General features: G+C 57.2%; 1 protein-coding gene across 11 annotated transcripts in view; it reads right to left on the bottom strand.

The window, feature by feature from the left end:
• Hdac4 (histone deacetylase 4) overlaps positions 1 to 26,653 on the bottom strand; it is a 256,470-nt gene that overhangs the window by 37,254 nt on the left and 192,563 nt on the right. For 10 of the 11 annotated variants that reach the window (XM_013508107.1, XM_013508109.1, XM_013508113.1 and 7 more), the window contains 9 exons: positions 26,100 to 26,221; positions 19,627 to 19,758; positions 16,399 to 16,511; positions 12,399 to 12,515; positions 12,114 to 12,312; positions 9,805 to 10,028; positions 3,509 to 3,763; positions 2,410 to 2,596; positions 219 to 352 (listed from right to left, as the gene is read on the bottom strand). In XM_013508107.1, coding sequence (XP_013363561.1) covers positions 219 to 352; positions 2,410 to 2,596; positions 3,509 to 3,763; positions 9,805 to 10,028; positions 12,114 to 12,312; positions 12,399 to 12,515; positions 16,399 to 16,511; positions 19,627 to 19,758; positions 26,100 to 26,221 — 1,483 coding nt within the window. The remainder of the gene's footprint in view (positions 1 to 218; positions 353 to 2,409; positions 2,597 to 3,508; positions 3,764 to 9,804; positions 10,029 to 12,113; positions 12,313 to 12,398; positions 12,516 to 16,398; positions 16,512 to 19,626; positions 19,759 to 26,099; positions 26,222 to 26,653) is intronic. The other variant, XM_013508114.1, reaches the window with a different exon arrangement.

Here is a 26,653-nt window from a genome sequence, read left to right as displayed (position 1 = left end):
CCCAGAGCCAGATAAACCTCTTCTCTTCACCAAGTGCCAGCCCAGGGAGTTTGCGACAGCAACAGGAACCCGCCATGGTGATCCTGGGTGGTGCTGGGTGGAGCTGCCCCAGCCCTTTCCAGCCAGAGCCCAGACTCTTCCTCGTGTGTGGCCTGTGGCAGCACCTGCAGCAAGAGCAGAGCAACAGGATGCCCCAACCCGGCTCCCGGCGCCCTCACCTCACACTTGCCGCGGAGGCCTGTCTCCTGCAGGCGGGACCAGATGCTCTGGATCCTCCCAGCATGCTCAGGGTGGCTGTTGGTGTTCCCGCAGGTGCACTGGTGCTTCAGCATCAGCGTATCATACACGAGGCCTGTGGGAGGCGGGGCTGGGTCACAGGGCTGCCGTGCAGGACGGGGTCTCAGGCCCATGTGGGTATGTGCTGCATGCACACAGGGCAGGTCCGCAGGAGGAGATGTCGATGGCACAGCACTGAGCTGCAGGGGACCACACTGGCCTCTAGGAGTAAGAGGGGCGGGTCCCTGAAGGGCAAGTCACCTAGTCATGGGCCAATCTCTGTGTGAAGTTGCTCTGGGACCCTGGGGTCAAAAGGAACACAGTGCTGGAGTCCTCAGAAATTCCTAGAGCAATGGAGGGCCCTACACACATGCGCGCTCATGAGCATGCACGGGGATCACAGAGCTGGGCACATGTCACACAAACTCAGAAGGTGCTGTGCCCCATGGGGCCATCATACCTACTCTCCCAGATTGGGCACGGGGCCACTGGACAGGGAATGGGAACCCTCGGCAGGCAGGGCACCAACACGGGCGTCCACTGACTGATACACATCTGTCTGGGCTGGGGACAGTGGGGACTGTGAAGACCGGGCTGTGGTATCAGATGGACACTTAGTCCATCACCTATGTTTCTACCCTGAAGTCACTCTTCCTGTTCATGCTTCCATCACTGAAAAGAAGCAGGCTTACCTGGCCAAGGCGGATGCCTGGCCCTGGGTGTGTGTTAGTTCTCGCACCTTCCAGCTTGGTCTCTTATATGCTGTGCTAATGGGAATTGGTCCCTTGGACCCAGCGGCTCTGGGTGCACGAGCAGAACTAAATGCTGGAAGATGAGACTTTTGTTGAAAAAGAAAAAAAGGCAGCAGTGTGAATGGTGGGTGTGGGGAGCAGGAGTGCGGCCAGTGGGGGGTGGGCAGGTGGCTATGCCTGGGAGTTTGTGATGGCCATGTCCACACTCTTGGGTAGACACACACTGGCCACAAGCATGCCTGGACATGCAGATGTCCCACACACTCCACAGTCAACACACCCCAAGAGGAGCTGGTGCAGGCCCTGCAGCACCATTGCCTTCCAGGAGGGAAAGCTACAGGGACCAAGGAAGCGCCAGGACTGCTGGGCAACCACTGGGAAGTTCTAGAAGGAGGGAGCGTGGCACTGAGTGCAGGTGGGGCAGGGGACCGACATAGGGCCGTCTGTGAGGGGAGTCCTATCTGTGTCCGCCTGTCCATTGGGCGAGGCGGAGGAGTCAATGGGTGGGGCTGAGCCCACAGCCCAGCTAGTGCTGGCCCTTTCCTCGGGTCCCCACCTGCCTCTATACAGGGAAAGTGTGCTCATCTGTTAGTGAAGATGAGCACCAACAAAGGAAAGGGCACCAACAAAGGGGGTGCCTGGAAGTCACCTGCGACCAGCACAGGGTGAGTCCACATGTTGCGGAGCCTGGTCTCCCCGCTCCAGAGGGGCAGTCTGCAGCCCAGGCCTGTGCAGGAGCTACCCTGCCAGCTCTGTGGCCTTCTGTGGCTTTCTTCCTACTTTTCTTTCTGAAAAGCAGCACTTCAATTTTGGGATAATTACTGCCGAAGTTCTTCTCTGAACAGGAACAGTACCCTGAGACTGGGGAGCTTAGCCATCTTTGTGGCATGCAGAACGAGACGCTTTACGAGGCTTGTGAAGAATAAATCACTCTGTTTACGTGACGTTCTTCTTCACGCATCATTAAAGACAAATATGAGCTCAGAAACCATGGACAGCTATCCCAGTTTCTAGCTTGTCCCCGTGGCAGTCTTGGGATGCTACCCTTCTCCATCAGGGCTGGGCGCTGTGGCCACCAGGAGCCGGCCTTATCTGCCTCTGGCAGCTGGGGGCTGCTGTCGAGTGTCTAGCTTCCACTGCCCAGGTTGCACAGGCACCATGCTCCTCCTGAGCTCTCAGCCTCAACACCTTTCATGCCAAGGCTGCAATGGCTGCCAGCCCAACGTGTGCCAACCTCAGATGAAGCAGGAGGCCCGAGTAGCCCACGAGGACGAGGGTTCTCTAGAAGAGGAAGCGGCCTTCTGTGGCTGTGCCTGCTCGCCACCCAAACCAGCAGACTGTGGTCTCAGGGCCACAGACACCCTGTGAGAGGTGGCATTACCTGTGGTGAACCTTGGCTTGCTGGGGGGCTCCTGGACAGTCACAGGGAAGGTGGCAGATGCGGGGGAGGACTGAGCCCGGGACAGAGGCCGGTGGCTGCTGAAGGACACGGGAATGCCTGCAGCCTCCATGGATGCCTGGTAGGTCCTCAGCTGGTGGATCCGCTGCTGCTCCAGCAGGAGCGCTTGCTGTGGGGAAAAGAGTGGCTGGCTGCTGCCTGGACCCCACTTCCCAGCTCAGGGGCAGGGGTGACACACATGCTCACTCACACAGCCAGACAGGGCCACACTGAGCAGGCAGAGCACAGGGCATGGTAGATACAGCCCTGCCTTGAGGTCTCAACAGCCCTGTGCAAGGTGGACAGCAAACACCACACCCAAACCACCCCACTGGCGGCATGGGGTGCTGTAGAGCAGTTTCCCTGGGCTCTGTGGAGAGTGTGGTCACCAGCTGGCAGCCTGGGTACACAGGGGTGGGGATGGGGGATATGAGCCCTGCAGGACCCCCTGGGGGAGGCAAGGTGGCACCCAGAGGGGAAGATTAAGAGCCTTCTGCAAGACACAGGGGAGCCCCGCCGAGCCTGCCCAGGTCTTCCCCAGTCTGCAGGAAAGCACCTTCTAACCAGGGCTTCCAGCTTGTTGACTGACTATCCCAGTGCTTCTGTTCACTGCCAGCTGTACTTTTCACTGGAACTTAGGAAACCTTCATTGGATTTCCCATCAGTCTCTTGTGAGCTTAGTGACTCTGCATCAGTGTCTGAGCACCTTACTGGCTTTGGGTGTCCAACTCATACTGTTTTCCTGGATCTGTAAGGCTGGTCACCAGCACCTCCTTGGCCCCCAGTAGCTCCTGGTTTCTGATCAGCTTGCCTGCCCTTTACCTCCCCAACAAATCAAGCCCGTCTCTCCCTAACTCACGTGCGCAGGGCTCTTAGACGAATGCCTGCAGATCTGCAGGACACCACCCTAAGGGATAGGGACAGTGTGCGCTGTGGGGCAACGTGCAGCACATGTGAGACAGGGGAGTTCCATCAGCCAGAGGACATAGCCTGGGCACCAAGGGGGCTGCCAGTGCCTGCCCGCTGCACCCCCATGGGGCACCTGTCTGAAGAGCAGCTCCTGCTCGGTGGGCGGGCGCTGGCCAGGCTCTGCCTCCTGCGCGGGCTCCACCTCCTCCTCGTCGCTCTCAATGGGCTCCTGCTTCACCTGCACAGCCAGCGCGTGTGCCTCCTTCTGCCCTGGGAGCCGGTCCAGGCAGGGCTCGTCCAGCAGGGCCTGGTGCTCACGGAGCTCCTCCTCCGTCTCCTCGGGGTGGCTCTCGGGCTGCCGGGCTGGCTCACTGGGTTTCGAGATTATCTGTAATGCAGAGTGAACCAAGGAAACTTGGACCTCGGTCAGCAGACTACAAGAGGGGCTCTCCACAAACTCGGCACTTCAGGGTGTGTGGTCAAGGGCCTGGGCCACCCTGGGCCCAGCTTGTCAAGAGCCATTCACCCTGGGCGCCGGTGCTCTCCACGTCATGGGAACAGCCCCCAGCAAGAGCGAGGCTCAGGGAAGGGAAAGCCTGATGCCTGGGGCACAGCCAAGCTGTGCAGAGAAATGTGTCCTCGCTCGGCAAGCTGCCCCGCAGGACACACCAAGAGCTGACCAGAGGGCCAGAAGGCCTTGCTCCAAGCAAGGCCTGAGCTAGAGGGCTGGCAGAGGAGGAGGTGACCAGTATGAATGCCTGCGTGATAGTCTCTGCCAGCAGGGGAAGGACACCCAAATCTCAAGTCCCCGAACCTAAAGAAGCCATTGGACACAGCGTGTCACTGCGCTGCCACAGAGCCCGCTGGCCATCAGCAAGGCTGCACTGCTGTGCAGAAGCTCTGTCCCCTGCAGACGCCGCTTCCCGAGGGAACGGCCCAGGGTGCCCGGCCTTCAGTCAGCGCACCTGTGTTTTCCGAAGTCCTCACACACTTGTTGCTGAGCCTCTCTCCCAGCCCGAGGACAGGCCGGCAGAACTCGGCTGTGAGGCCGCTGCTCTATCACCTGTCCAGGTACAGACACCACACAAGAGGGTGAGTGCTGTCCCTCAGAGCTACAGGATGCGGGGCATTCCAGGTGGGCTGAGGGGCTCTGTCACAGGACTGTCCTACAACTTTGCTGTCAACCAGTTTAAGGTAAAGCACGGCTGAGAAGCCACACCTTGCAGACACTGAATATGTCTCTCCCCCTAATCCTGAGGAGGCAAGCGCTCATCAGACATGGCTGCTGTCCGCACAGGGTGCAAGCAAAAGGGAGGATAGGTGCCGGGATCGCCGAGTCCAGGACAGGGCAGCTGGCAAAACCCGCTGTCACAGAGGCAGAGCCCTGGGCAGAGTAGGAAATGGGGATGCTGGTCCCTTAAGGCATGGGCAGGTTCTAGTCACCCAGCGCATCGTGTCAGCACAGACACGAGCAGGGCAGGCAGCAGAGGTCAAGACACACCCCTAGCCTGGCTCTGGAGAGTGCAGCACGTGTGAGGGTCAGATCACCTCTCTGTATCTGATTTCAGAAGCAGCCCACAGAGCTAGGAGAAACCTACTTCAAAGAAATAAGCTGCCAACCTCTGCAGCTGCTTGCAAAGACGGAAGTTGGTTTTAGAAAGCACGATTTTAAATGTTCTTACAGTGGATGGTCTGGGGATTCACGGTCACCTCTGACTGGCGAAAGCCAGCTTTCTGTGGTCCAACCTCAGCCTGCGCAGAGGCAAGGAGGTCAGGAGCCTGGTGGGGTCTTGTCACAGCCAGTGGGGGTGCCGGGCATCCCTGAAGGCCACGTGGGCATCTGTACTTGGCCTTCAGGACACATGGTCAGCAGGGCCTTGGGCGCTCTGTGGTCCCTAGGACGAGGTGAACTGCCGAGTTCATGGGGTTTGCTGAGACCCACAGCGCACGGCCACAGAACAGCGAGGACAGAGCCTCTGGAGAGCACAGAAAGTTCCCCGAGGAGGCGGCAAGACCTGTGCAGGGAGGCTGGGCGGGGAAGAGGGCAGCAGGAGAGGCTGACAGTGCCCTGTGCCCCAGGCAAGTGTGCTGGAAGCACGCGTGGGAGAAACGTGGTCACAGAGCCTCGAATGTGGGTACAGGGCCCAGGTCAGGGGACAGACGGGGCCCTGGGCGGAGAAGAGCCAGGCTGGAAGGGCTGAGTGTGAGCCCTGGCGAGGACCCATGCAGGACGTCTGAGCTGCCCACCAGAAATGAGTGTGGGTTTGGGAGACGGACAAGGCCTGGAGATGAGTTTGACTAGGAAGGAATGGGGTCCGGGGAAAATGTGAGCAGAGGAACCCAAGACAGAATCTGGGGGCTGGATGAGGCCTGCAGCAGCCGCGCCCTCAGAAGCAAGGACCCTGATGGGGCAGGGGGCAGGGAAGGCTCCCCCTCCACCACAGACACACAGCACATACTCTTGCAGTGGGGCCGGGGTACCACTGCGAGTGTCCCCGCCTAGTGACCTGGAGAGAGCCTGCTCCCTTCAGGACCCCCGCAAGGCTCAGCTTTGAGTGGACAGCATGCCTGAGGCAGAGCCTCACAAGGGACAGGGACCAGGGAAGGGAGGACAGTGGGATGGGCCCTACACACGGAGGAAATGGGTCATGGCAAGGCTGAGGTAGTCACGGCAGGAAACTGGTTTTTGTCTTTGTAAAAGGAGGGTGGCCCTCGTCTCTATGTCTCAAACCTAAAGAACAGAACAGTGTACGAAAGCCCTAGGTGGCCTTGGCCCAGGTGTCCGGAGACAGACCTGCTCTTTCCGCGTCAAGCGCAGCTGCCCCTCGTTGCCCAGTCACACCCTTTGAGGCCCTTCTTCGGCACAACAATGGTCCCAGGCGTCCCTTCCACTTCCTTTCACTGGCAGCAGATTGCAGGGTCTGTCTGCCTTCTGAGAGCTCAGACTTTCACGACGTGTCACGCTGAAATGCCCCTGCCCGACTCAGGAGGGTGAAGGCATCTCCGGCAGGAGCAGTAGGGTGGCAGGTGGCAGTGTCCTCTGGAGCCCTGGTGGTGAGGCTCCCGGCAGACGTCCTTTCCTCACCCGCAGTGCGGACTTCAGTGGTGGCTGGGGACTTCCCTGTGGGGAGGGAGGTGTGGGTGTGCCGACGTGGGCCTGCAGGCTGGCTTAAGTGCGACAGGGCCTCAGCCTTCCCTTTTTAATTTCCTGCTATCTCCCACATTACGAAGCTTCCACCTCCAGGACAGGTTCCTGGCTTCCTCTTCTGGGTCCCTGAAGTCCTTCAGGCAGGGGCTGGGGGAGTGGTGTCAGTGGCGGAGCCAGAAGACAGCCAGGCCCAGCCACAGCTCTGGCCAAGGGCCCCCGGCAGAGCAGTGTGGCCCTCGCAGGTCTCCTCGCAGAGCAGAGGCCCAGGCACCCAGGTGGAGGTCTGGCTCTCAGGACTTCCATGAAAGGGAACACTTCCATGGAGGTGGTGACGGGAGGGCCGGCTCCTGCCAGGCTGTGGGCCGATGCTGGGATGCTTCACACTGTAGATGCAGACAGGCCCCAAGATGGCCCCAGCCCTGCCAGGCTGCCCTCCAGAGGGTGTGTGGGAACATGGCCACCAAGGCAGTGCGATGACCTGTGAGGAAGAGCGGATCACAGCCCACAGGGCCGGCCTGTGGGGCTCAGCATGGCGAGGTGCAGGTGTGGCCAGCCTCCCTGAGCTGTGGCACATGAAAGGCGGCCTCTCCCCTTGGACACTGTGCTCTCTTCTCCTGGGCCCAGGGCAGCAGAGCCAGCCAGCAAGGAGGCAGGGGAAAGGGCACGACATGTCCGTGTGTCCTCTAGAGCTTCATGGACTCAGCTGGAGAAGAACAAACGCATGGCCATATTTGGACCAACATATTTTTAAATGCCCGCCTAGAGTTCAAGGCCAAAGCAAGCACGTGAACATTTACGAACAGTCTCGCATTGAGATTACGCAGGCAAGCCTAGGGTTCCCTACTCAAAACTGGGAGAGTTACGCTGAAGGGAACATCTGACTGAAGCATCATGCTGCAGGAGTCAAGTGACAAGAGCTGTGACCTGAAACTGCTGCAAGAGTCGTTTTCAACTCCAGTGGTAAAGACGCCTTCACACACGCTCTTCTGGTAGAGAGAAAAAGGCATTGGCCTAACACCAATTCCTGCTTCGGCAATAGGACTGGGAGGAGGGCCAGGTGTGGCAGCCAACAAAAGCCACCGCCAGGGCGCCTAGCCCCATACACCTTTGAATGGCACATGATCCCCCGAAGTCCCTCACTCCATGCAGGTAGAGGCAGCAATGGGGCTGACACCACCCGCAACGGGGTGAAGGCTGAGAGAGCAGAGGGCTGCAAGACCCTGCTGTGGTCCCCACCACGTCCACCCAGAGGCAAGCCCTTGCGACGGCGTCGTCACAGACCCAGGGCAGGACACCGGCGCAGGTCAGGCAAGGGCACTGTCCTCCTGAGCATCCTGGAAAGCACTGTGCCACCGTTCCACTCTACTGTCAAGTGCTACTGTAAATCAAGCATGGAACAAAGTCCAGTGAGATTCCTGGTCTCTGAATCACTCTTTTCAAGAATAAGCCACATACGAATGGGTATTTCTTGTGTTCCGCAAACCTCCTACCCTATCACTCTGAGAGTGGCATAATGAAATTAATAGACCTCTGCTGCACTAGAAAGACAGGTGTGCAAGTGCTTCTGACACTGGGAGTAACGACACTTGGCAGGCGCCATCTCACCCCAACCAGGGCCTTTCCTGTGCAAATGAGAGCTGTTCGGTGCCCCCATTCCGACACGCGCAACGCTGTCTGGTGTGAGGGCCTGCAGCACTGTGTGGTGACCTTATGCCGTGGTGTCCGGTGGGCATGAGGGGACCGGACTAAGGGGCCCGCCTCCTTGATCGTGCACTCCCCAGCCTGTGGCAGGGATACTCTGGGGTGGATCTGGGCAGAAGCCAGTTGTCATGGCTAAGGGATGCTTTCTGAGGCAACCTGTCCTGGGCGCTGGAGAAATCAAGCCTATGACTGTGGGGTCTGAGCTAGAACCAGGGGCTTGAGAGAAGCATGTGGGTGGAGGTGCCATGGGTTAGCATCTACCCTGGAGGGGTGCAGAGAGGGCCTGCCTCCTGCTGCGGCCTGTCTCAGGGAACCTTGTGCCTGACCTTCCAGGGGAGCCCCTTTCTTCCCTGCCCATCAACAGTCCCCTCCTGGGGAACAGAGGATCCTGCCGCAGGCAGGGGCCCTCCCAAGGCGGGGAGAAATAGTCAAGAAATAGTTCTGTCCACCTCTGAGCCGGCCACGAGCTCTGGGAGCTCCTTTGGAAACTCCTTCTATTATCTGGCCTCTTTTCTTCTGTAATAGCTTTACTGAGATACAGTAGTTCTTCTTTGTCCTTGCTGTCCTGTGGTCAATCAAGGTCCAAAACTAATTCCAGAATTAAACAATTCTTAAGATTAAAATTGCTTTCTGCTCTGAGTTGTGTGATGAAACCTTGCACCGACCTGCCCCGTCCTACCCAGCACACACACCGGCCTTTCTCTGTCTAGCACATCCACGCTGCACATGCCACCTGCCCGCCTGGCCACCCAATCACCATCTAGCTGTCATCCTGACTGTTCTGACACTGTCCTGCTCATACACAGGGCTGAGTCCTTGCCATTCCGGGCATGCACTGAGGATCTTACAGTGTGTTCCCCCACGGATAGTTTAACTTGAGGGCATTTCTATCACACCTAAAAAGGAACCCTGCACTTTTCCCATACCAGCCCAGCCCTGGAGCCTAGTCCCCCCTTCTGGTCTCTGTGGACTTGCCAGTTCTGGATATTCCATACGAATTAAGCCCCACAATGCATGGTCTCCGTGACTGGCTGAACTGTGACTGTGCAGTTCTCTACCAACTTACCACCGTACACATCCACCACTGGCCCATGACGAGTAACATGGCTGTGCGCATGTCGTGGACCAGGGCCACACCCGGGCCACGTGGTGACTCAGTGCTTGACCTCCTGAGGGGCTGGCAGGCTGTTTTCACAGCAGCCCATCTCTCTTCCGTCCTTTCCTACCACATGCTTTCTTCAAGTGCCAGCAGCAGCTGAAACTTAAGCTGAGTGCTTCTGGTGTCCCACAGGCTGGCCCTAGCACTCCTTCCTACTCAAGGTGGAGCTATCCAAGTGACCTCAGGGGCTTCCATGGGCAGGGGCACCCCAGCAGTGTGACTGATAGGTCAGCAGGTGATAAGTGTATCCCAGAGCTGGGGACTGTGGGTCACGGTTTTCATAAAGATCTACTTGGTAAAGACAGAGGCCCCAAAAGGAAGAGCTGTGGGCATAGCCCACGCGGGACCCCACCCCCACCTGGCAGAGGTGCTGATAGCCCAGATCCACCTTGATCACAGCCTGCCCCACACCCTCACCCACCTTGCCCATGTGTAGCTGCTGCTGCTGGAAGTGCTGCTTGTGCTTCTCCAGGAACTGCTGGTGCTGTTGCTGGATCACCAGGTGTTGCAGGGCCTGTGCACTCTGCGGCAGCGGTGCTGACTGCGTGCGCCCCAGCGGGCGGTGCTGGCGCAGCTTGTGCATGGATGGGGACACGCGGTCTGTGCCGACCAGGGGCTGTGTGTGCAGGGGCAGCGCACCCAGACCTGGAAGACACCAGTCTGAGGATAACGTGGAGGAAGAGGCAGTGGAGTACAAGGAGGACGAGAGGGGAGAAGGCTGTTGAGTAACCATGGGGATGATAGTGCTCTGCACCTACCCACCCAGGACCCCCTGCCCCCTCCCTTGGCGCAGCAAGCCGACTGCCAATGGCGGTAGCTCAGCTTTGGGAGGGCAGAGGCTGCAACCTGAAGAGAGGGAGGGTCAGCCCCACCCCCACTGGGCACAGCAGGAGTCCTGCCTGGGAGGCAGCTCCCGGAGGCCTGCACAGTGGCTCCCCCCAGGTTACCCCACCACTTCTGGCTTTGTGTCCAGAGCACCTGCAAGAGGAAAGCTGTCCTAGCTTCCGCACACAAGCACCCCTGCCAGCAGGAGGGAAGCCTGACCTGCAGACACACAGAGACAAACCTGCCCAGCCAGGACCAAGCCACCTGTGAAACCCTGACCATGCCCTGGTCCCATCACAGAGCACCCGTGGGACCACACGCTAGGCAAGCACTGGACTGGCAGGGAGGCCCCAAGCAAGAGGAGCAGGTCTTCTCCAGGAGTTTGCGAGCAGAGCAGGAACAGAGGTGAGTGCGCAGACACGGGCACAGCACGTGGACAGCAGGGGATGGTGGCAGCAGGGCAGGAAAGAGCTACTGACGCACAGAAGGGGCCTTCAGAAAGAGCCCGCTTCTACCCTGCTCCTCTGGACAGCCTGACCAGCTGCTGGGTGGGGAGAAGGAGTGAGGCCCCAGTGCAAGGCTGGAGTCCAGACTAAGGAGCTGCACTTCTGTGCCTGCCAGTGCTGTGAACAGGGAGCTGCGGCCACACCAATGCCTCTCCTCTGACAGAGTCCTCACATGGCTGGCGAGCCACTGTGCTAGAGGACCATGGGGAGCTTGGGCCCCTGCGACAGATGCCAGCAGCTGGATCCTCCCTGTAGGAGCACAGGAGACCCCAGTGGGACCAGAATCAAGGCCGAGTAGCTGGGAGGAAGAGAAGGGCCTGGGTGACACTGGGGAGGACAGGCAGGGCTGTGGGGAAGTGAGTGTGGGAGGCTGAAGGTTAACTGAGCATCCCTACCACCAAGTATCACCACCACCAGGAGGCCAGTACCGCCCCAGAGGAACACGCACCCTGTTTAACCCCGCCAGACTCTGCCAGCACCCACTGTACAGCTGGAAGATGAGGCACATGGCTGCGCGTGTCTTCCCGGTCTCAGAGTGGCTAAGCTCAGGCATTCAAGAACAGACAGGAAGGAACCCAGGTATACAGCAGCAAGTTCTAGTCCACAGGTCAGAGAGGCACCAATTCTCTGGAGCCAGCCACAGAAGGCCTCCTTGTCTACATGGACATGTGAGGCCAGGTACACCACTTCTGCCTTGACCAGCAGCCTAAAGAGCCAAGTACTCAAGGGAACTGAAGAAGTACATGGTGAGAACACAGAACCAAACCCTGCAGACCGAGCCAAACCCACAGGACCAAAGCCATGCTGTAGGGCAGTGTCCTGTGACACACCAAGTATTGGAGCAGGGCCATCATGGAAGACAGAGTAGTGAGGTACAGCTGAGGCTGGTCTATCTGTCATCCCTATCAAATCAACACCTGGCCAAGAGCCAACCACCCAGCCAGAGACAGCGTGGGGGGAGAGGGTTGCACAGTAGCTCGTCTTCGTGTCTCAAGAAACAGGCACGCTCCCATACTTCTGAAATGTACTTCACTCAGTGGCCCAGCCAAACTTGTAACTAATGTCCTGTCTTCCTCTAAGCTGTACTTTTCTAAACAGAACCATCCTTGGAGGATACATGTTTATATAAGGTTTTGCTGCTAACAGGAACCAACTATCTGTCTAGTTGAGTTACACGCTTAGAGCACTTGCTTAGCTCCACCAACACTGAAACACAAATCATGAGGCCCAGCGAGCTCCTGGAGAGGTCATACAGGGGAAGCTGGTGCCCACTTTTATTCCCCCACCTAGCTTTGCAAGACTCGGTTCTCACTCTAGTGGAGGAAGACAAGTCACATGACAGATCCGCACACAGTTGAGGACAGGCCTCCCTCTCCACCCAATGCCACGGGGGGCCTACCTGTGACGAGGGGTGTCTGTGTGGGTGGCTGCTCCAGCAGGACCATGTGCTGCAGAAGGGGGTTGTGTGCTGCCCCGCCATCCCGCTCCAGGGGCGAGGTACCCAGGTAGGGGGCCAGGTGGGTGCCAGGGAAGAGGGAGATCCGCTGCTGCAGGGCCGGGAGGGCGAGCCTCTCAGCGTCCTGCTGAGCTGTGGCGCCCTGGAAAGCAAAGCCCAGCTGCTCAGGTTGCTGCGATCCCAACAGCCACCTGCACCATGCCACACAGACCCACGGGGGCCACTTACAGCAGAAGGGCCCGTAGCAGGAAGTCCTAAGGTGATGTTGGGCAGGGATGGTGATGTGTAGAGAGGAAGTGGGGCGACAGAGGCTTCTCGAGTCACAAGTCTATGCGCCAAACTGGTCTGGAGACAGAACACAGATGCCCGTCACACGGGGTCCGCAACATGCAAACAGGAGCATCACCCGCGAGACAGGGTGGTCCGCAGCCCTGGAGGCCGATGCCCTGGGCGAAGACCTTGTGGTGCAGAGATGTGCCCCACCACCTGCTAAGGCACAGCGCACGACTGTGAGGCCCCGCAGCTCACAGCACACAGGTGAGCGCGTGACGGCGAAGCACACCACAGGGGTAAAAGCACACCGGCAGGCAGCTCACAGTTTATTCCCCTGAATAGAAGTCCTTTCATTGTCTGGTCTGTCCTGACCTTATTTTTGTCTGATTTGCTTACTTACAGGTATTAGAAGAAAATCTTGGATAATTCAATAAAGTTTTTGTAACTGAGAATGTCTTTTGAAAGATGACATCAAAGCAGAGACTAAAGAGGAAATGAATGATAAAAGGAAAAAAATCTGCTCTTGCAAAAGCAGGCAATGATGACAATATTAGCAACATACAGGGCAAGGTTAACATATAAAGAGCTCGAAAATTAAAGAATGAAGAACGGGAAAAACAGCCGACTAAGAACAAAAGAAGAAACCATACCAAGGGGAATAAAGTCACAAGAAACACCACCAGTAATCAGAAACCGTCTCCGACTTTCAAAATGGTAATGCCCCTTGGCCTAAAGACGCACGACACTGCAGTGGCCAGCGCGCACACGCTTCTGCTGGGTGAGCTAGCACTGCACCAGAGCCCAGGGCTGGGCCGAGCTTGGCCCTGGGACTCCACGCTCAGCACAGCACTCAAGAAAGTGCCAAGAAGTGGCCCACATGCACACGGACCTGACCTCAGGCAGGTGCCTTCACACCCTGCACACACAGGAGGTGGGAAATGTCCTGAGGATGGTCACTTGGACACTTGTTTGTGATAAACTGCTACTGAAAATCAAGTCACAGAATGATGGGCTTTCTAACAAGGGTTCAGCCACTCAACACTGGTCTGGAGGAGGAGCAAACAGCCCTCAAAAAAGAGGACCGGGAGTAGGGGAGGGCCTGAACCTCAGCGCTTGTGGTTGGGGGCATCCTACAGCATCTGGACTGTAAAGCTCGGGTGAGGCGTTGTCCAGGGCCTCAGCCACAGGTTGTGTAACACTTCTTGTTTGTAGAACACATAGGCTTCAGTTTAAAGGACAGTGTCTCACTGCACACCTGCCAGCCCCACTCGGTTGTGCGTGCAGATTAGGGAGCAGCAGCCTTTGCGTGGGAGAAAACTGGCAGCGTCCTCTGTCCTGAGCACCTGCCCACCCACCTTTGGGTCTCTGCACAGTTTACTGATAGATGTCATATGAGCAGTTAGCCACTGTGTCTCTGTGCAGCAGACACTTAGTGAATGGATGCTGACAGAACCAACTGGACACACAGTGAGGCAGGGACACTCAGTACAGGGGTTTGGCAGGCAGAAATCTAAGTAAGGAAGTGCCTTTAAGAATGAAGACACGCCAATTTTCTCCTAGCTCTTATGGTAGCCTACATAACTAAGGCGGAGAAGCACTTTGAGTGCTTCAAAATTTCATTTCCTAGGACAAAAATTAATCAGCTGAGCATTACTACAGGTTACTGTAACAAGGGGGGCCTGCTTACAGCCCTGGCTGGGAAATGACTTCTTCCTTCTAGCTGGAGGGTGATGGGGCAGTCGCCCTTGTGTGGCACACGTCCTAGTTCTGTCCCTTTGCAGTGCCTGTGGAAGCCAGTGCACCAGTGTCCTGGTTGGGGCCCTGGGCACCTGGCACACCCTGCTGGCCCCACTTGGTCGTGTGAGCAGAATCAGGAGCAGCAGCCCTTCACCTGGGAGGAAACAGACAATGTCCTCTGTCTCTAGCACCTGTCCAGCCCATTCCGAGTCTTTGCACATTTTACTGACACACGTGGTATGCGCATTTAAAGGACTCCTGGAAAAAGTGTTGGAAAAAGTGTTTTTCCTAGGCTAGAAGTTTGTTTTGCCTAAAGTCAAAGGAACATCTGTACGCTCTGTTTTAGAGAAAGTGTGACTGCCAAGGAAATCACGACTGTACTGTGACATACTTAGGTGGAACAAAGTAAGTAGCCTAATGTCTGTAAAGTTATAATTGCCTTTACAGCAAATTTGTTTTCTTTTTTTTTTTTAAATCTAATATTTTTAGAAATAAAGTAGCCTACTAAGAGTTGCTTGCTTATGTTGATTTGCCGATGAGAAATGGGGGGATGGCTGTGGTATCTGCTATTTCCAGTCAGAGCCCCTCAGGGTGGGTCCCGGGAATGGGGGGAGCCCTGTTATGATGCTCTCCCACAGTTGCCCCACCTAATGAGACCTGAAATCCAGCAGGGATGCCTGCGTGTGAGCAGAGTCAAAGTCTGCCTCAGCCTGTGACAATGAGTGTCTGATGTGAAACATGGGCAACCTCACCTTGCATAGTTCTTGTGACTCCTCTTCTATGTTCTACTGATCAACAGCAGCTTAATGTATGTATCACATGATTTGCAAACATTAACATGTAACAAACCAGAGCCATGTAGATCCACCCAAAGAAGGCATTTTTACAGTACTAACTGTGGTGTACCTAACTGCCCACATTAAATGAGCATCTGTGGCCATGATCAACAAGACAGGACTGGTGTCCCTGTCTCAGGGAAGGAAGTCATTTCTAGATTGCACTCTGAGGCTACTGACAGGCAACTCAGTTGTGACCTCAGTCTGGCAGAGAGGGACTGTTAAAATTTTAATAATCTAAATAAATATGTAAATGAGAAGGTTAAAAATATAGATAATAAACCAGAGGACAAAGTAAAATGATTAAGAGAAACAAGTACCAGGTAACCCATAAGCAGCAGAGACACTCACTCCTGTCAGTGGTTCTGGTTTCCACAGCTTCTTTCCAATAAAGGGCTGGAAACTTGATGCGAAGATGCTAAGCACTGTGCCTACACATGCAGCTAAGATCTGAAACCCACTGGAATGGCGGGATTCATTTCCAAACATTTAAGAAATAAATAACTACATCTAATAAGTTACAGCCTTCTGCAAGTCAGAAGGAACTCAGAGAGAACCTCCCACTCAGTAGCCTCCTGGGTGCAGCAGATGGCGTTTCTGGTCAGTCTGTCAGGAAGCTCACTGAGTGGCCTCCCCACAGCCCACCCAAGCCCACAGCAGCATCCTGACCAGTGCCAGCCCTGCTCAGCAGCTGGAGTGGTGTGGAGTGGCTCCCCGTGCCTTGCTGGACCAAGCCCCAACACTCACAGAAGGAGGAAGGATGTGCAGCCGGTCCAGGGAGTGAAGGTACTGCACCCATGGCTGGAGAAGGGTACTGCTAGTCCACGTGTGGGTGAGGTACGCCCCGCAGCCTGCCCTGGGTGTTCCACCCTTCTCTGGATAAACTCAGGTGTCTCTGGCTTCGGCCCCACCCAAGACCCCATCCCCCTCTGAACCTGCCCTAGTCTGCCCAGTGCCTCCCAGATGGTTGTAACCCCAGGGTCTGACGAAGGCAGGGCCGAGGGGTGCAGAGCCCTCGGCTCCCTGTGTGTCCTGGTACTTCTGACTACTCGGTGATCCTCCAGTCTCCTAGGCACTTGGTTTCTTGGCCAGCATTTTAATTTGTGTATTTCTCAATGCAAGTGCTCGCTGTCTGCCAGGACACAGCCACACATGGTCTGTGTTGGGTCGGCTTCTCCTGCAACATGCTGGGGAGAGACTGGGAAGGGCTGGAGGCGCCCCGATGTCCAGGCCCAGAGACTGCAGTGAGGGCTGGGGAAGTTTACATGAGGAAGGCCCTTGCAGGGTGACTCTGGGCCGGCTGCCTTCGCAGACCCTGTGTGTCAGGTGCAGGCTGAGTGCAGCTGGTGTCTTTTTATGCCCCTGACCCTGGGTGCACTGACCTCAGCCGGGACGCTGGGCACGGTGGACGCGATGCCGTTCTCAGTGCTGACGTTGCCAGAGCTGCTGTTGGGCGAGCTGGGCCCGGAGCCTGGGGCACTGCTGCACGCAGAGTCTGCAGGGGGCGACAGTGGTTGGGAGTCAGCTCTGCGGGGACTGACGCGCCTGTGGCGGCCCCAACTGCAGAGGGCACAGCCACAGCTGGAGTGGGGCATGCGATGGCCATTCCAGTCTTTCAACCTGCTGCTGGGCAGCCTCACAGTGGGTCATAAAGCTCACCCCGTGGGTGCTTCTCCCCTGCCAGGCTTCCGGGCGTGTGTGCTATCACTTTCATAGCTGCTGTGAGTCTCAAGGTGGTGTGAGACATGAGAAAACTAAGCCCTTAAACACCTATTGATATTCAAACAAACAAAGACCAGGAACATAGAGGCCAAAAGACTTTGTAAGAGAAAGGTCAAATTTAATGTGCTCACTAAAAATGTGAGTTCCAAATAAAGCAACCTATCATTACCACTCACATTGAACAAAGTCCTCATTTTCCTACACAGTACTAAGCATCCAGGAACATGGCCAGATGCTTCTGTGGCTCACCAGTGTTCCTTGGAAACACCCTGAGTCGGACGGTGAGAGCCTCTGCCCATCTGCAGGCTGCACCGGGGCGGTGCTGGAGAGGATACGGGCCCTGGCTGCTGTTCCCTGCAGCACTCCCCCACAGTTCTGCACACTGCATGCAGCTCTGCACGCACAATGCAGCCAGAGGCCCTGGCTGGGGCCCCTGCCTGGTTAGTGGCATCCCCACAGCAGTGCCGTCTGGTTCAGGTCCAGAGAACGTGCATGTGTCTCGATGCCTGCCACTCCACCACACTCTGAATACCAAGAGCCCTGCCCTGAGCCTGAGTGCACAGCACAGCCACTCAAGGGGACCCAGGGACATGTGTCCTCAGCAGGGGCCACAGAAGGCCACACCTGCAGAGCTCAGTCTGAACACCAGCTCCACATCCAGGGAGGAGACAGGGAGGGCAGCGGGGACAGAGCAAGCGTACCACAGATCTCAGACCCTGCCGACGGAGCTATGGGAGCTGTGCTTTCCTGAGCTGTGAATAGTGTACCAGCAGCACCCTCGCTGCAGAGGCGGAAACCAAGGCAACAGGTGGTATTGCCACTTGCCCTCCCCTGTTAATCTGGGCAGAGTATGAAGGCCCTTCCTTCATGGACATGCTGTCCATGCAGGAACACCCTGGGCTGATGCGACAACCCCTGAGCTGTCCATGCCTCCTTCCTTCTCGGGAGCCTCCCTCCACGGCTCCCGGGACAAACCTGCCTGAGCCACTGATGTGAGCACAAGTCTGTCCCCACCCAGTCTGTGCTTGTCCAGATGCTGCAGAACCCGGAGCTCGCCCTGCTCTCTTCTCTGAGTGCCTGCTGGGAGCCGCTCTCTGGCCCTCTGACCCTGCCCTCGACACCCAGACGGCAAGACCACTCCGGAAGTGCCCAAAGCACTATCGCCGAGTAGATAGACACGCAAACCTGTGAGTGCCAGTCCCCACTCGAGCTACGGGGTAAGCACACTCAAGAGGGCGTGGGAGGCACTGGGACCTGCAGACACCCAGGCAGTGCAGGCGCGCTGCCTCCTTTTCTCTCCGGCTCCTTGGCTGGTGTGAGGGGAGCCCTCGGGAAGAAGTGGGGTGCGACTCTGCCTTGCCCCAGCCCCTTCTTGTGGCCCTCCCTACACTCATGGGAGACAGGGCACGTTCTGGCTCAGGACCTTCCCCGCATTCCAGCTCTCCCTGGAGTGGTTCCATTGCATGGCTGGGGTCCACCTTTCCTGTCCTTTCATCTGGGATTGCAGCACCACCCAGAGCGCTGTCCCCACTGCTGCAGCCGCCCGTGTGACTGCCCTCACTGGGAGCACACAGCTCCCTGCCTCTGCCCCAACCTCACTTGTCTGTCAGGCCGCAGCCAGTGCCATGTGCCGCAGCTCTGCTGGCTGGGTGCAGCTCTGATGGCCTCCCCCGGCCCAGGCGGGACTCCCCATGTCGTACAGCTCTGCGCCGACTAGCTCCTGTCACACAGGACCCTGGCTGTCCCAGCTCAATTGCCTGCGCTCACTCTTCCTGTGCCCAGCTGGCTCTGGACATCACACAGCATTCCATTGGGCCCAGATGGCAGCACAGACCCCACCTCGAGGAGACACCGCCTCCCCTCATCTGGCTGGGAGCACTGGGGCTCACCTCGCCGTGGGGCTGCATAGCAAAGGTGTGTGGCAAAGGGACCGGGCTCGTGCGCTTCCTCACCCATACGGATTCCCCTCAGTTAAGCCCGGGGGACTTCACAACACCATGTGTCAGTTTCTCTAGACAGAGGCATCTCTGCACTAGAATGACCAGAGGAAGAAACCTACGTGAAATACACAATGACAAGAGGGCGCTCCCCAGGGCATGAACGCACTCTTTCACACAAATCCACAAACACATAGAGGCAGGCCCGGGAGGAGGGTTTCACACAGGGAGAACCAGGCACAGGCCAGCTCGCACCCCCTGAGGCCAGAGCCTGGGACCCTGACGTCCCTCCCGGGGTTCAGCATGTGCATTGCCGCAAGTTGCAGCACTCAGATTTACACTGGGAGCCTGGCCTTAGAGCTGCTGAGACCTTGGGACCAGTGGAGGGGTGCCGTTAGGGTAGGTCTCCTGGGGGTGTCATTCCTGTGAGGGATGGTGCCTCAGTAGCAGCAGGGTAAAATGCTCTCCTTGGGTGGGGTACTTACTGTACAGCCTGGGTACCTTTAGGAGGGCTGTGTGGGGCAGTGCTCCCTGAAGAGATCCGCACTGATGACCTGCTGCGTGTCCACCACTAGGTGGGGCCAGCAGCAGCACGTTCACTAAAGCTCAACCAGCTGAGCGCAGGCCTCTCTGTCCAGCTGGCTGTGGCTGCTGGGAGACTCGGGAACCCTCCTGCACCCAGCACCATTCAGCAGGCATGTACAGGAGCCCGGAGCCTGCGTTCGCTCTCATGGGGCAGGGCAGCTAAACATGCAGCTGTAGGCTGGGAGTGCCTTCCAGGCTGCCAGGCCAGGTCATGCCTGGGCTGTGGCAGCAGGCATGTGCCAGGCCCCCGCGAACCCAGTGCTGGGTCTGGAGCTGGTGTGCGCAGCACCACTGAACAGGACTGCAGGGGACCGGCCGACGGGATGTAGGTGTTCAGAGGCAGCTGTGCCTGCCAGCGCAACTTACCTGTGACATCCAGGGGTCGCTTTTTTAGAGCAGTAACCACGGGCCCATCTTTCCTGCGCAACAGGGGGCTGCTCCGTCTCTCTGCCACTTTCTGCTTAAGCCGGGACCGTAATTTCAGGTTGGGTTCAGAAGCTGCACAAAAGGAGATGTGGTTATAGCCTCATGGTTACCCAGGTGCAACCAGGCTCCCAGGTTAATCACATGCACACTGGTGAGTATCTACTGTGTGCAGGGAGCATAGAGGTGGCTCTGTGGCCCATCTGCCCTAGAGGGGTGCTGCGTTTCTGAGGCTCGGCTGAGCACCTGCACACTGAGGTCATGTGCAGAGGCTGTCGCGGACAATGCCATTGCCGCTCTGTACCCACGGATGGGAACGAGGCTAAGACCATCTCCTGCGCACAGCAGGAACAAGGGCAGCGTGACAGGCACTCAGCAGTGAATCTTCTGAACACGACGTCTCTATCCTTGTAGTAGTGCCACTCTGGTATCTGAGGAAAACTGACAGACCCTGTGGGCTGCAGACTGTGACTGTTTTGACATCTGAAGCACGTGCTTTCTCATCCCGCAGGCGCCCGCCTCAGCATCCACAAGTAAACTGCCCACCACTGCCGATGCCTCTGGAACACCCACACCTGAACCCCCGGGGGTCTCCACTCTTCCGTATGCCTGGGGCTGCGCACACGGGAACAACCGCAGCAGCACAGTGTGGCCACCTGCGGAAGGGCCCAGACTCTCAGTCAGCCGTCCAGTCTAGGACACCTGAGCCTGCTGCTACGAGCCCCTTGGCTATTCCCCACGTGTGGATCTGCAGTGTGACCCTCACCTGTTTCCCACTCAGCACTCCGTGCTCTCAGGTCTTTCTGGAAGGAAGTTCCCCACCTCCAGAAGGAACATCTCTGGAGTCAGTACTGAGGGTCAGGTTCTAAAAACTGGTGCAGGAGCCACCCCACCTAGGGGAGTGTCTCCCAGCCTGGGGCACACAGGCAGACCTGCACATCCTGTACTCGACCGGAGGTGTGAGGCCTCCACGGCTTCCGGGGGGCCTCAGGAGGAGGTGGGCGCAGTGGGCTTCTCAAATTCAATTTCCAGAGAAAGCAAGGCCGTGTTTGTGCTGTCACGTTCCTGGAGAGCCCTGGAGGCGCTCACCTAGGCAGCGGCCTGCTGCCTTGCGGTCTCTGTGTACAAGCAAGTGCAAGTCACCTGCACAATTTGTGTGACAACAGAGGAAGGAGTCAGGGACAAAACTGCCTTCCTGGCTGTTTGTTTTCAGTCTGTGTTCTGAGCTAAGCATAGGCTCACATGTTCTCCTCCTATATTTACATTTCTTGCTTAAAAATGAAAACAAAACAGGTCAAAATCCCACCTGGTCATTGGGCTAGGAAACAACGCATCTCTTCCACCAACAAGAGCTCAATGGAAGCCCAGTGGGGCTTCTTTACCCCTTGGCAGGCCGGGCACAAAGGCTATAGACTGTCAGAGGAGTGGCCTGAGCTTTGGGCTGTGAACACTCACTGACTGGAGCGTAGGGAGAGGGTCTCCTCTTGGGTGCTGCCCTTCCTGGTGTTGTGGAAAGGTGCAGACACGACTAGGTGACAGTGTGTGACAGAGTTGCTGAAACTGGCTGTGCTACTGTAGACTGGCACCCTAGTCTCCTCCAGGCCGTGCAGGGCTGAGGTCAGACTGGAGGTCATTTTAAGGTCCTGTCTCTGACCATGTCTTCAGATGAGTGGGACTGTGTCCCTCCACCATCTTCCCACGGCCACTGCCCAACTTCCAGACTCCTACTGTGACTTACGCCTCTGCAGGACTGGCCACTGTGCCCTCTGGCCTGCCTCTTCCCCCAACACCTGCCTGCAGGATGGCTGCAGCCAGCCAGCAGGCTCGGAGACACTGCACTGATGCTACCAGGCCTAAGATAGCATCCCTGCGGGGCTCTCAAGGACCTTGTGGACCCCACTAGATGCAGGTCCCGCCTGAGGGCTGGGGAGGGGGCTGCACAGCAGGCAGGTGGGCAGGGGTAGGGGTAAAGAGCACTGGGGGAGAGGGAAAGCCCACGCTGGCACTGGCAAAAGCCAGGTGCAGCAGAGCAGCATGGTGTCAGGTGGCCTTGCTGGGAGGCGTGGCAGGCGCTGCGCTGCAGGAGGAACCAGCTCCTGCCAGGTTTTGCTCTGGAAAAGCCTGTTCTTCAGTCACCTGTCTGCACATTTTACATCTCCAAGCCACGCCCAAACGAGCCATCTCCTTCAAGGAGAAGAGATGACCCGCAGTTCTCACTGTTCATATGCATATTTCATGGAACTCCTGATTTCTGCAGGTGGCAGAAATTAGGACTCAGGGTCCCCACCTGGCAGCAAGGCGGGCACACAGGGTGTGGGCTCAGTGGAGGGCCATTGAGCTGTGCTGAACCCTCCTGGCAGGCTGCAGGTCAGCAGAGTATGAGGACAAAAGGGCATGATTTTGTTCTACAACACAGTGTCTGCTCTCTGAGGGGGCAGGTGGTGGACAGGGATGTTGCTCCTCAGAGGTGATCCAGAAAAGCACAAATGCGGGCTGGGGATTTAGCTCAGCGGCACAGCGCCTGCCTGGCAAGCGCAAGGTTGTGAGTTTGATTCCCGGTACCAGAGAAAAACCAAAATCAAAACCAAAACAAAAAAACAGAAAAGCACAAAGGAAGGCAGACAGAGCATTCTGACCTCAGCCCCAGAAATTTCCAGTTCTAGCCTGGGTTGGTCTCCAGGAAGCAATATTGAGAGATGCAGGCCTGTCCCCAGCTCAGCGGCCTTGCACACCCAGTGATAAGTGGCGTCGCTCTCCCTGAGTCAGTCACCGGGTGTCACCAGTCCTTGCTTTGGAATGCTCTTAAGTGGGACTGTGAGAAGGGACACATGTACATCCAGCCGTAGGAGCGGGATAGGTTCTCCCGAAGTGCCCTTGCTTTGCCGGCCTGAGGCCACGGCCAGCAGCCAGCGAGGGTGGAGAAGGAAGAAAGCTGGCCGCACCGCCAGGGTCAGAGGCTGGTGGGTGGGGCTGTGGGAGAGAAGACTGCTTCAACGGGACAGAAACAGAAGCTGGGGAAGAAGGGATGAAGAAAAGGTTAGCGATTTTCAGAGGGGAAGGAAAGAATGAAAAGATGGAAACAGGAACGGCTACTGGGAAATCAGTGAGAACGCTAGGAGAACACAGAGAAGGGAACTCACAGGCAGAACAGTGTAAGATGCACTCCTCTCCTGGACGGAGAAGCAGGTGCCAAAGGACTCACATGGCTCAGGAGAGCAGCACTCGAAGACTCTCCTGAGAGGCTGGGCACTGCCCAGTACTCTGGGCACTAAGGGCTGGTCTTGAGGACAGCTTAGGACTCATCATCATCAGCCACGTCAATGAGAGATGATGAGCTGAGACCCTCCAGGAAGAGGACTTCTGTACCAGCCATGGCTGACTAAGGGAGTGCCAGCATGGAGGAGGCAGCACGCCGGGACCACAAAGTCATGCATTCCCTGTGGACTTCCTGGGGAGCTACTGGAGAGGGTACAGAAGAGGGAGAGGAGGAAGACAAGCACTGTGGACACGCAGAACCAGGGCAGAGCAGCTGAGGGCACAGCCCTGGTGGCTGCAGGAGGGGCTGGAGGGTGGGCTGTCTGGGCAGGGCAGGAGCCAGGAGCTAGGCCTCCCAGGCACCAAGGGCTGCTGTGCCTGACTCTGCAGGGAAGAGTCTCTTGGGGGTGTTCAGAGATGACCTGGATTATCAACACACACGCAGAAGATGAGCAAAGGCAAAAGCACGGCCAACTTCAGGAAAAGGTCTGCAAGAAAGGAGCCAGGATGCAGTCTGGGCTTTAGCTGTGAACATGTCCGCCGCAACAGGGCAGGACCAGCAGAGGATGCTGCCTTCCTGTCCTAAACATGGTGGGGTGTCCTATCCCTCATATACATTCACTGTGTGGAGAAAACAAAAAGGTGGTTCTAATAACACAAATGGCTAGATGACTAGAATGTAACCCTCATCATGCAAGGCAGATGTTAAGATTGGTTGTCACACATAAAGAATGCCCACAAGACATGGAGGAAAGGAAAGGGCCTGCAGGGATGGTGCCTGGAGTCCTCCAGCTTGGCAGCTGCTTCTGCTCTAGGAGGGAACACAGTGACAGAGCTGCTTGGAGAACAGGCTGTCACCACTGGGGCTACAGCCAACCGCGTTACCACCTGGTCAGTGCAGGCGGGGTGGACGGGTGTTCCTGCTCCCAGTGGGAGCAGTCTACTTAGGAGCCCCGATCTCAAGACTCTCCTATAGCACAGTGGGCAAAAGCTGCTTCACAGGCACTTCTGCAGATGACAGGGCCAGGCACCGGGTGGGCAAGAGCATCCTCCCAATCACAGATGTACATGGAGAAGCTGGGGCCAGACCCAGGCAGCTGGGCTGTCCACACAGGCCACAGCCATCGAGGCTCCCTGAATGTGTAACAAGAAGCTCAGGCAGGGTGCACATTATTTTCATGAGGGCAGTAAGACCCTTGAGAAGGCACAGGCATGAACTGTCACCCAAAGAGCCTCCTGAAGCACATGTAAAAATGCATGGCGCGCTGAAGAAATCTGCATCAGAGCGACGTCTCACGTGTTCAACACGTGATAGACATCACTGCTCTTTAAAAACTGAGACATGGAGAAGTCGTACTGCTGTAGGTAGTTAGTCACATAACTCTTCCCAGGTACAGTACCTGCCAGTCAGGACAGATCATCTCTGAACTGCTGTAGTACGCTGTGCCTAAGTCTCACGCACTGGAGTCTTGAGAAACCAAGGGCTGCAAAGCAGTACCAGTGACAACACAGTGTGCGGGAGGAGCTGTGTCTAGGCGATCGGGGTGCCTCTCCACACACTGCGCGGAGGTGGGTGCGAATCTCTGGATTCCTTCTACTGTTAACATGTTAATGTGCTAGTGATGCTGTTTTGAAGAGTGGTCATGTGACTGCACCATACTCAAATCCTCTGGAGCGCACCCCGCGTGTTTGAGAGAAATCGCCAGTCCTTACAGGCCGGGCTCTGAGGCTCAAGGTCACAAACACAACTGGGGCTGGACTGTGCTCTCCAGCCCCAAGACACGGCGCAGCCTAGCAGCCCGGTGCCTCTGGCACCCGAAGTTGCAGGGGCCCTGTCGACCACAGTCCCAGGCCAGTGGCTTTGGTGACCAGCAGTGGATGGTGGCATAGGGGTGTGCCTCTGCCCTGACACTGCTCCAGAGCGCCTGCTGCAGAGCACTCACACTAGCTTTCTCTGAACAGGAGGCTGCTGTCCCCAGCACTGCTGCTGTGATGTTGGGGTGGGGGCGCCTGCCCTGCTGTTCCGCTGTAGGCTGCACAGAGCTCTGCGCACTGCATGGGCAGGGGGGCAGGTGGCAGCAGGGCCCTTCCTGGTGACCAAGGAGACTGCGTCCCTTGGTGAGAGCTAACTGCTCTGTGTGACAGCAAGCTCTTAGCTGCCATGCCCTCTGCACCCATGATTCTTGAGACCTCGTGCCACAGGATGGCAGGCCCAGTGTGGCCACACCTACACATCCCTCCACATGTGGTCAAGTTGGTGCCGTGCCCAGTGGTCCCTGTAGCCTCCCACTCGAGTAAGAAGCCGCTATGGGATGAGTGCCTCAGTCGCCTCTGCTCTAAACTCTGGCGGTGTCCTCTGACTTCACTCTGGGAGCACCCTGCAGGGACGCCCGGAATGTCCCACCCGCCCTGGTTCCGAGGCTTCACTTGCTGTACTGAGATGAGGGCCCTGCCCTCCCCCTTGGTTGATGCAGTCGGGTCTGCATCTCTCCAGGGTACAGCTGCTCAGGGCCCTGCCCTTCTTGCCACCCTGAACCTTCTCCAAAGCCACTGCCTTGTCTATACCCTCACCTGGAGAGGATGCAGAGTGCCTGGCCTTCTCCCCCTGCAGAACGGGCTGGCGTCCTTCAGAGCTGCATCTGTTCTCCGTCTGCTCATGTAAGAGCTGCCATGTAGCTGAGACCACCTGCGCCCGCAGGACACTGAACGTCCCTCACAGCACCTGCCCCATGCTGGGAGCCCTGACTATCGCCTGCCCAGGCACTGCCCAGGGCCAGCACAGAGGGCTGGATGCTCGCTTGTTCACTGGATGCCCATGAGCAGGAAGTGCTTAACTCTGGTGACTGCCAGGGCAGCTCTAGGGCATGGCTGGGTAATGCAATGTCACAGAAAGGAAACTGAAGCAAGATCTCCACAGATAAGCCCAGGTTTAGAAAGAAATGTATTTAGAAAGAAATAAATACATATGCCCTGTTTCTTTTGGTATGAATGCTAAGGGGAAGCTAGGGAGATCTTTTCAAAATGACACATCTATGATAAACACCAACCCTGCAAATCTGCGAAGGGGCCTTTGCTAAGCAACACTGCTGCTGGCTCAGCCTCAGCCAGGGGAAAGGGGCTGGCATGGGGTGTCCCTGTGGTCTGTGGAGCTCAGCACTAACCTGTCTTCCTCAGAGGGAAGTCATCTTTGGCATCATACATCCCCAGGACCGGGTGGTTGTAGGAGGTCGACACTCCCGTCTGGGGCGGAGAGCTCTGGTCCAGGGAGCTGTGTTGCGTCTTCCTGCAGAAAACAAGATGGGTATCAGTGTGCCTCTGTGTCACCAGAGCCTGTGGGGATGCCTGAAAGCCCCAGCCCCACTGCCAGCCCTTGTTCCCAGGGCAAATGGAAAATAAACAAACGCAGGCTCTGACACACCGGGAAAGGCGCTGACAGCCTTCCTGTCTGACTTGGCTGCTGCCCGCTCCCTGCTCAGACCTGCTCCTCGGAAGCCCTGTGTGCTCTGCTCCCCACCAGGGTTACTACTGGCCACACCAAGGGCCTATCTTCAGGGTGCAGGGCAGAGGAAGACAGGTGAGCTCTAGGGCAAGAACTCCAAGGCAAATCCAAAATGTAAGGAATCCAGCCAAAACAGGGTGCGGAGGGTCTGGGGCTCTGCCTCTCTGAAAGCAGGAGCCCTGGAGAATTCTGTTCAGCAGAACACACCCATCCCGG

This window comes from Chinchilla lanigera, unplaced genomic scaffold, assembly GCF_000276665.1.
Source record: "Chinchilla lanigera isolate Chin_1 unplaced genomic scaffold, ChiLan1.0 scaffold00141, whole genome shotgun sequence".
NCBI classification, from domain to species: Eukaryota; Metazoa; Chordata; class Mammalia; order Rodentia; family Chinchillidae; genus Chinchilla; species Chinchilla lanigera.
The sequence above is the reverse complement of the archived record's forward strand: the minus strand, read 5'-3'. Positions and strand labels throughout refer to the sequence as shown.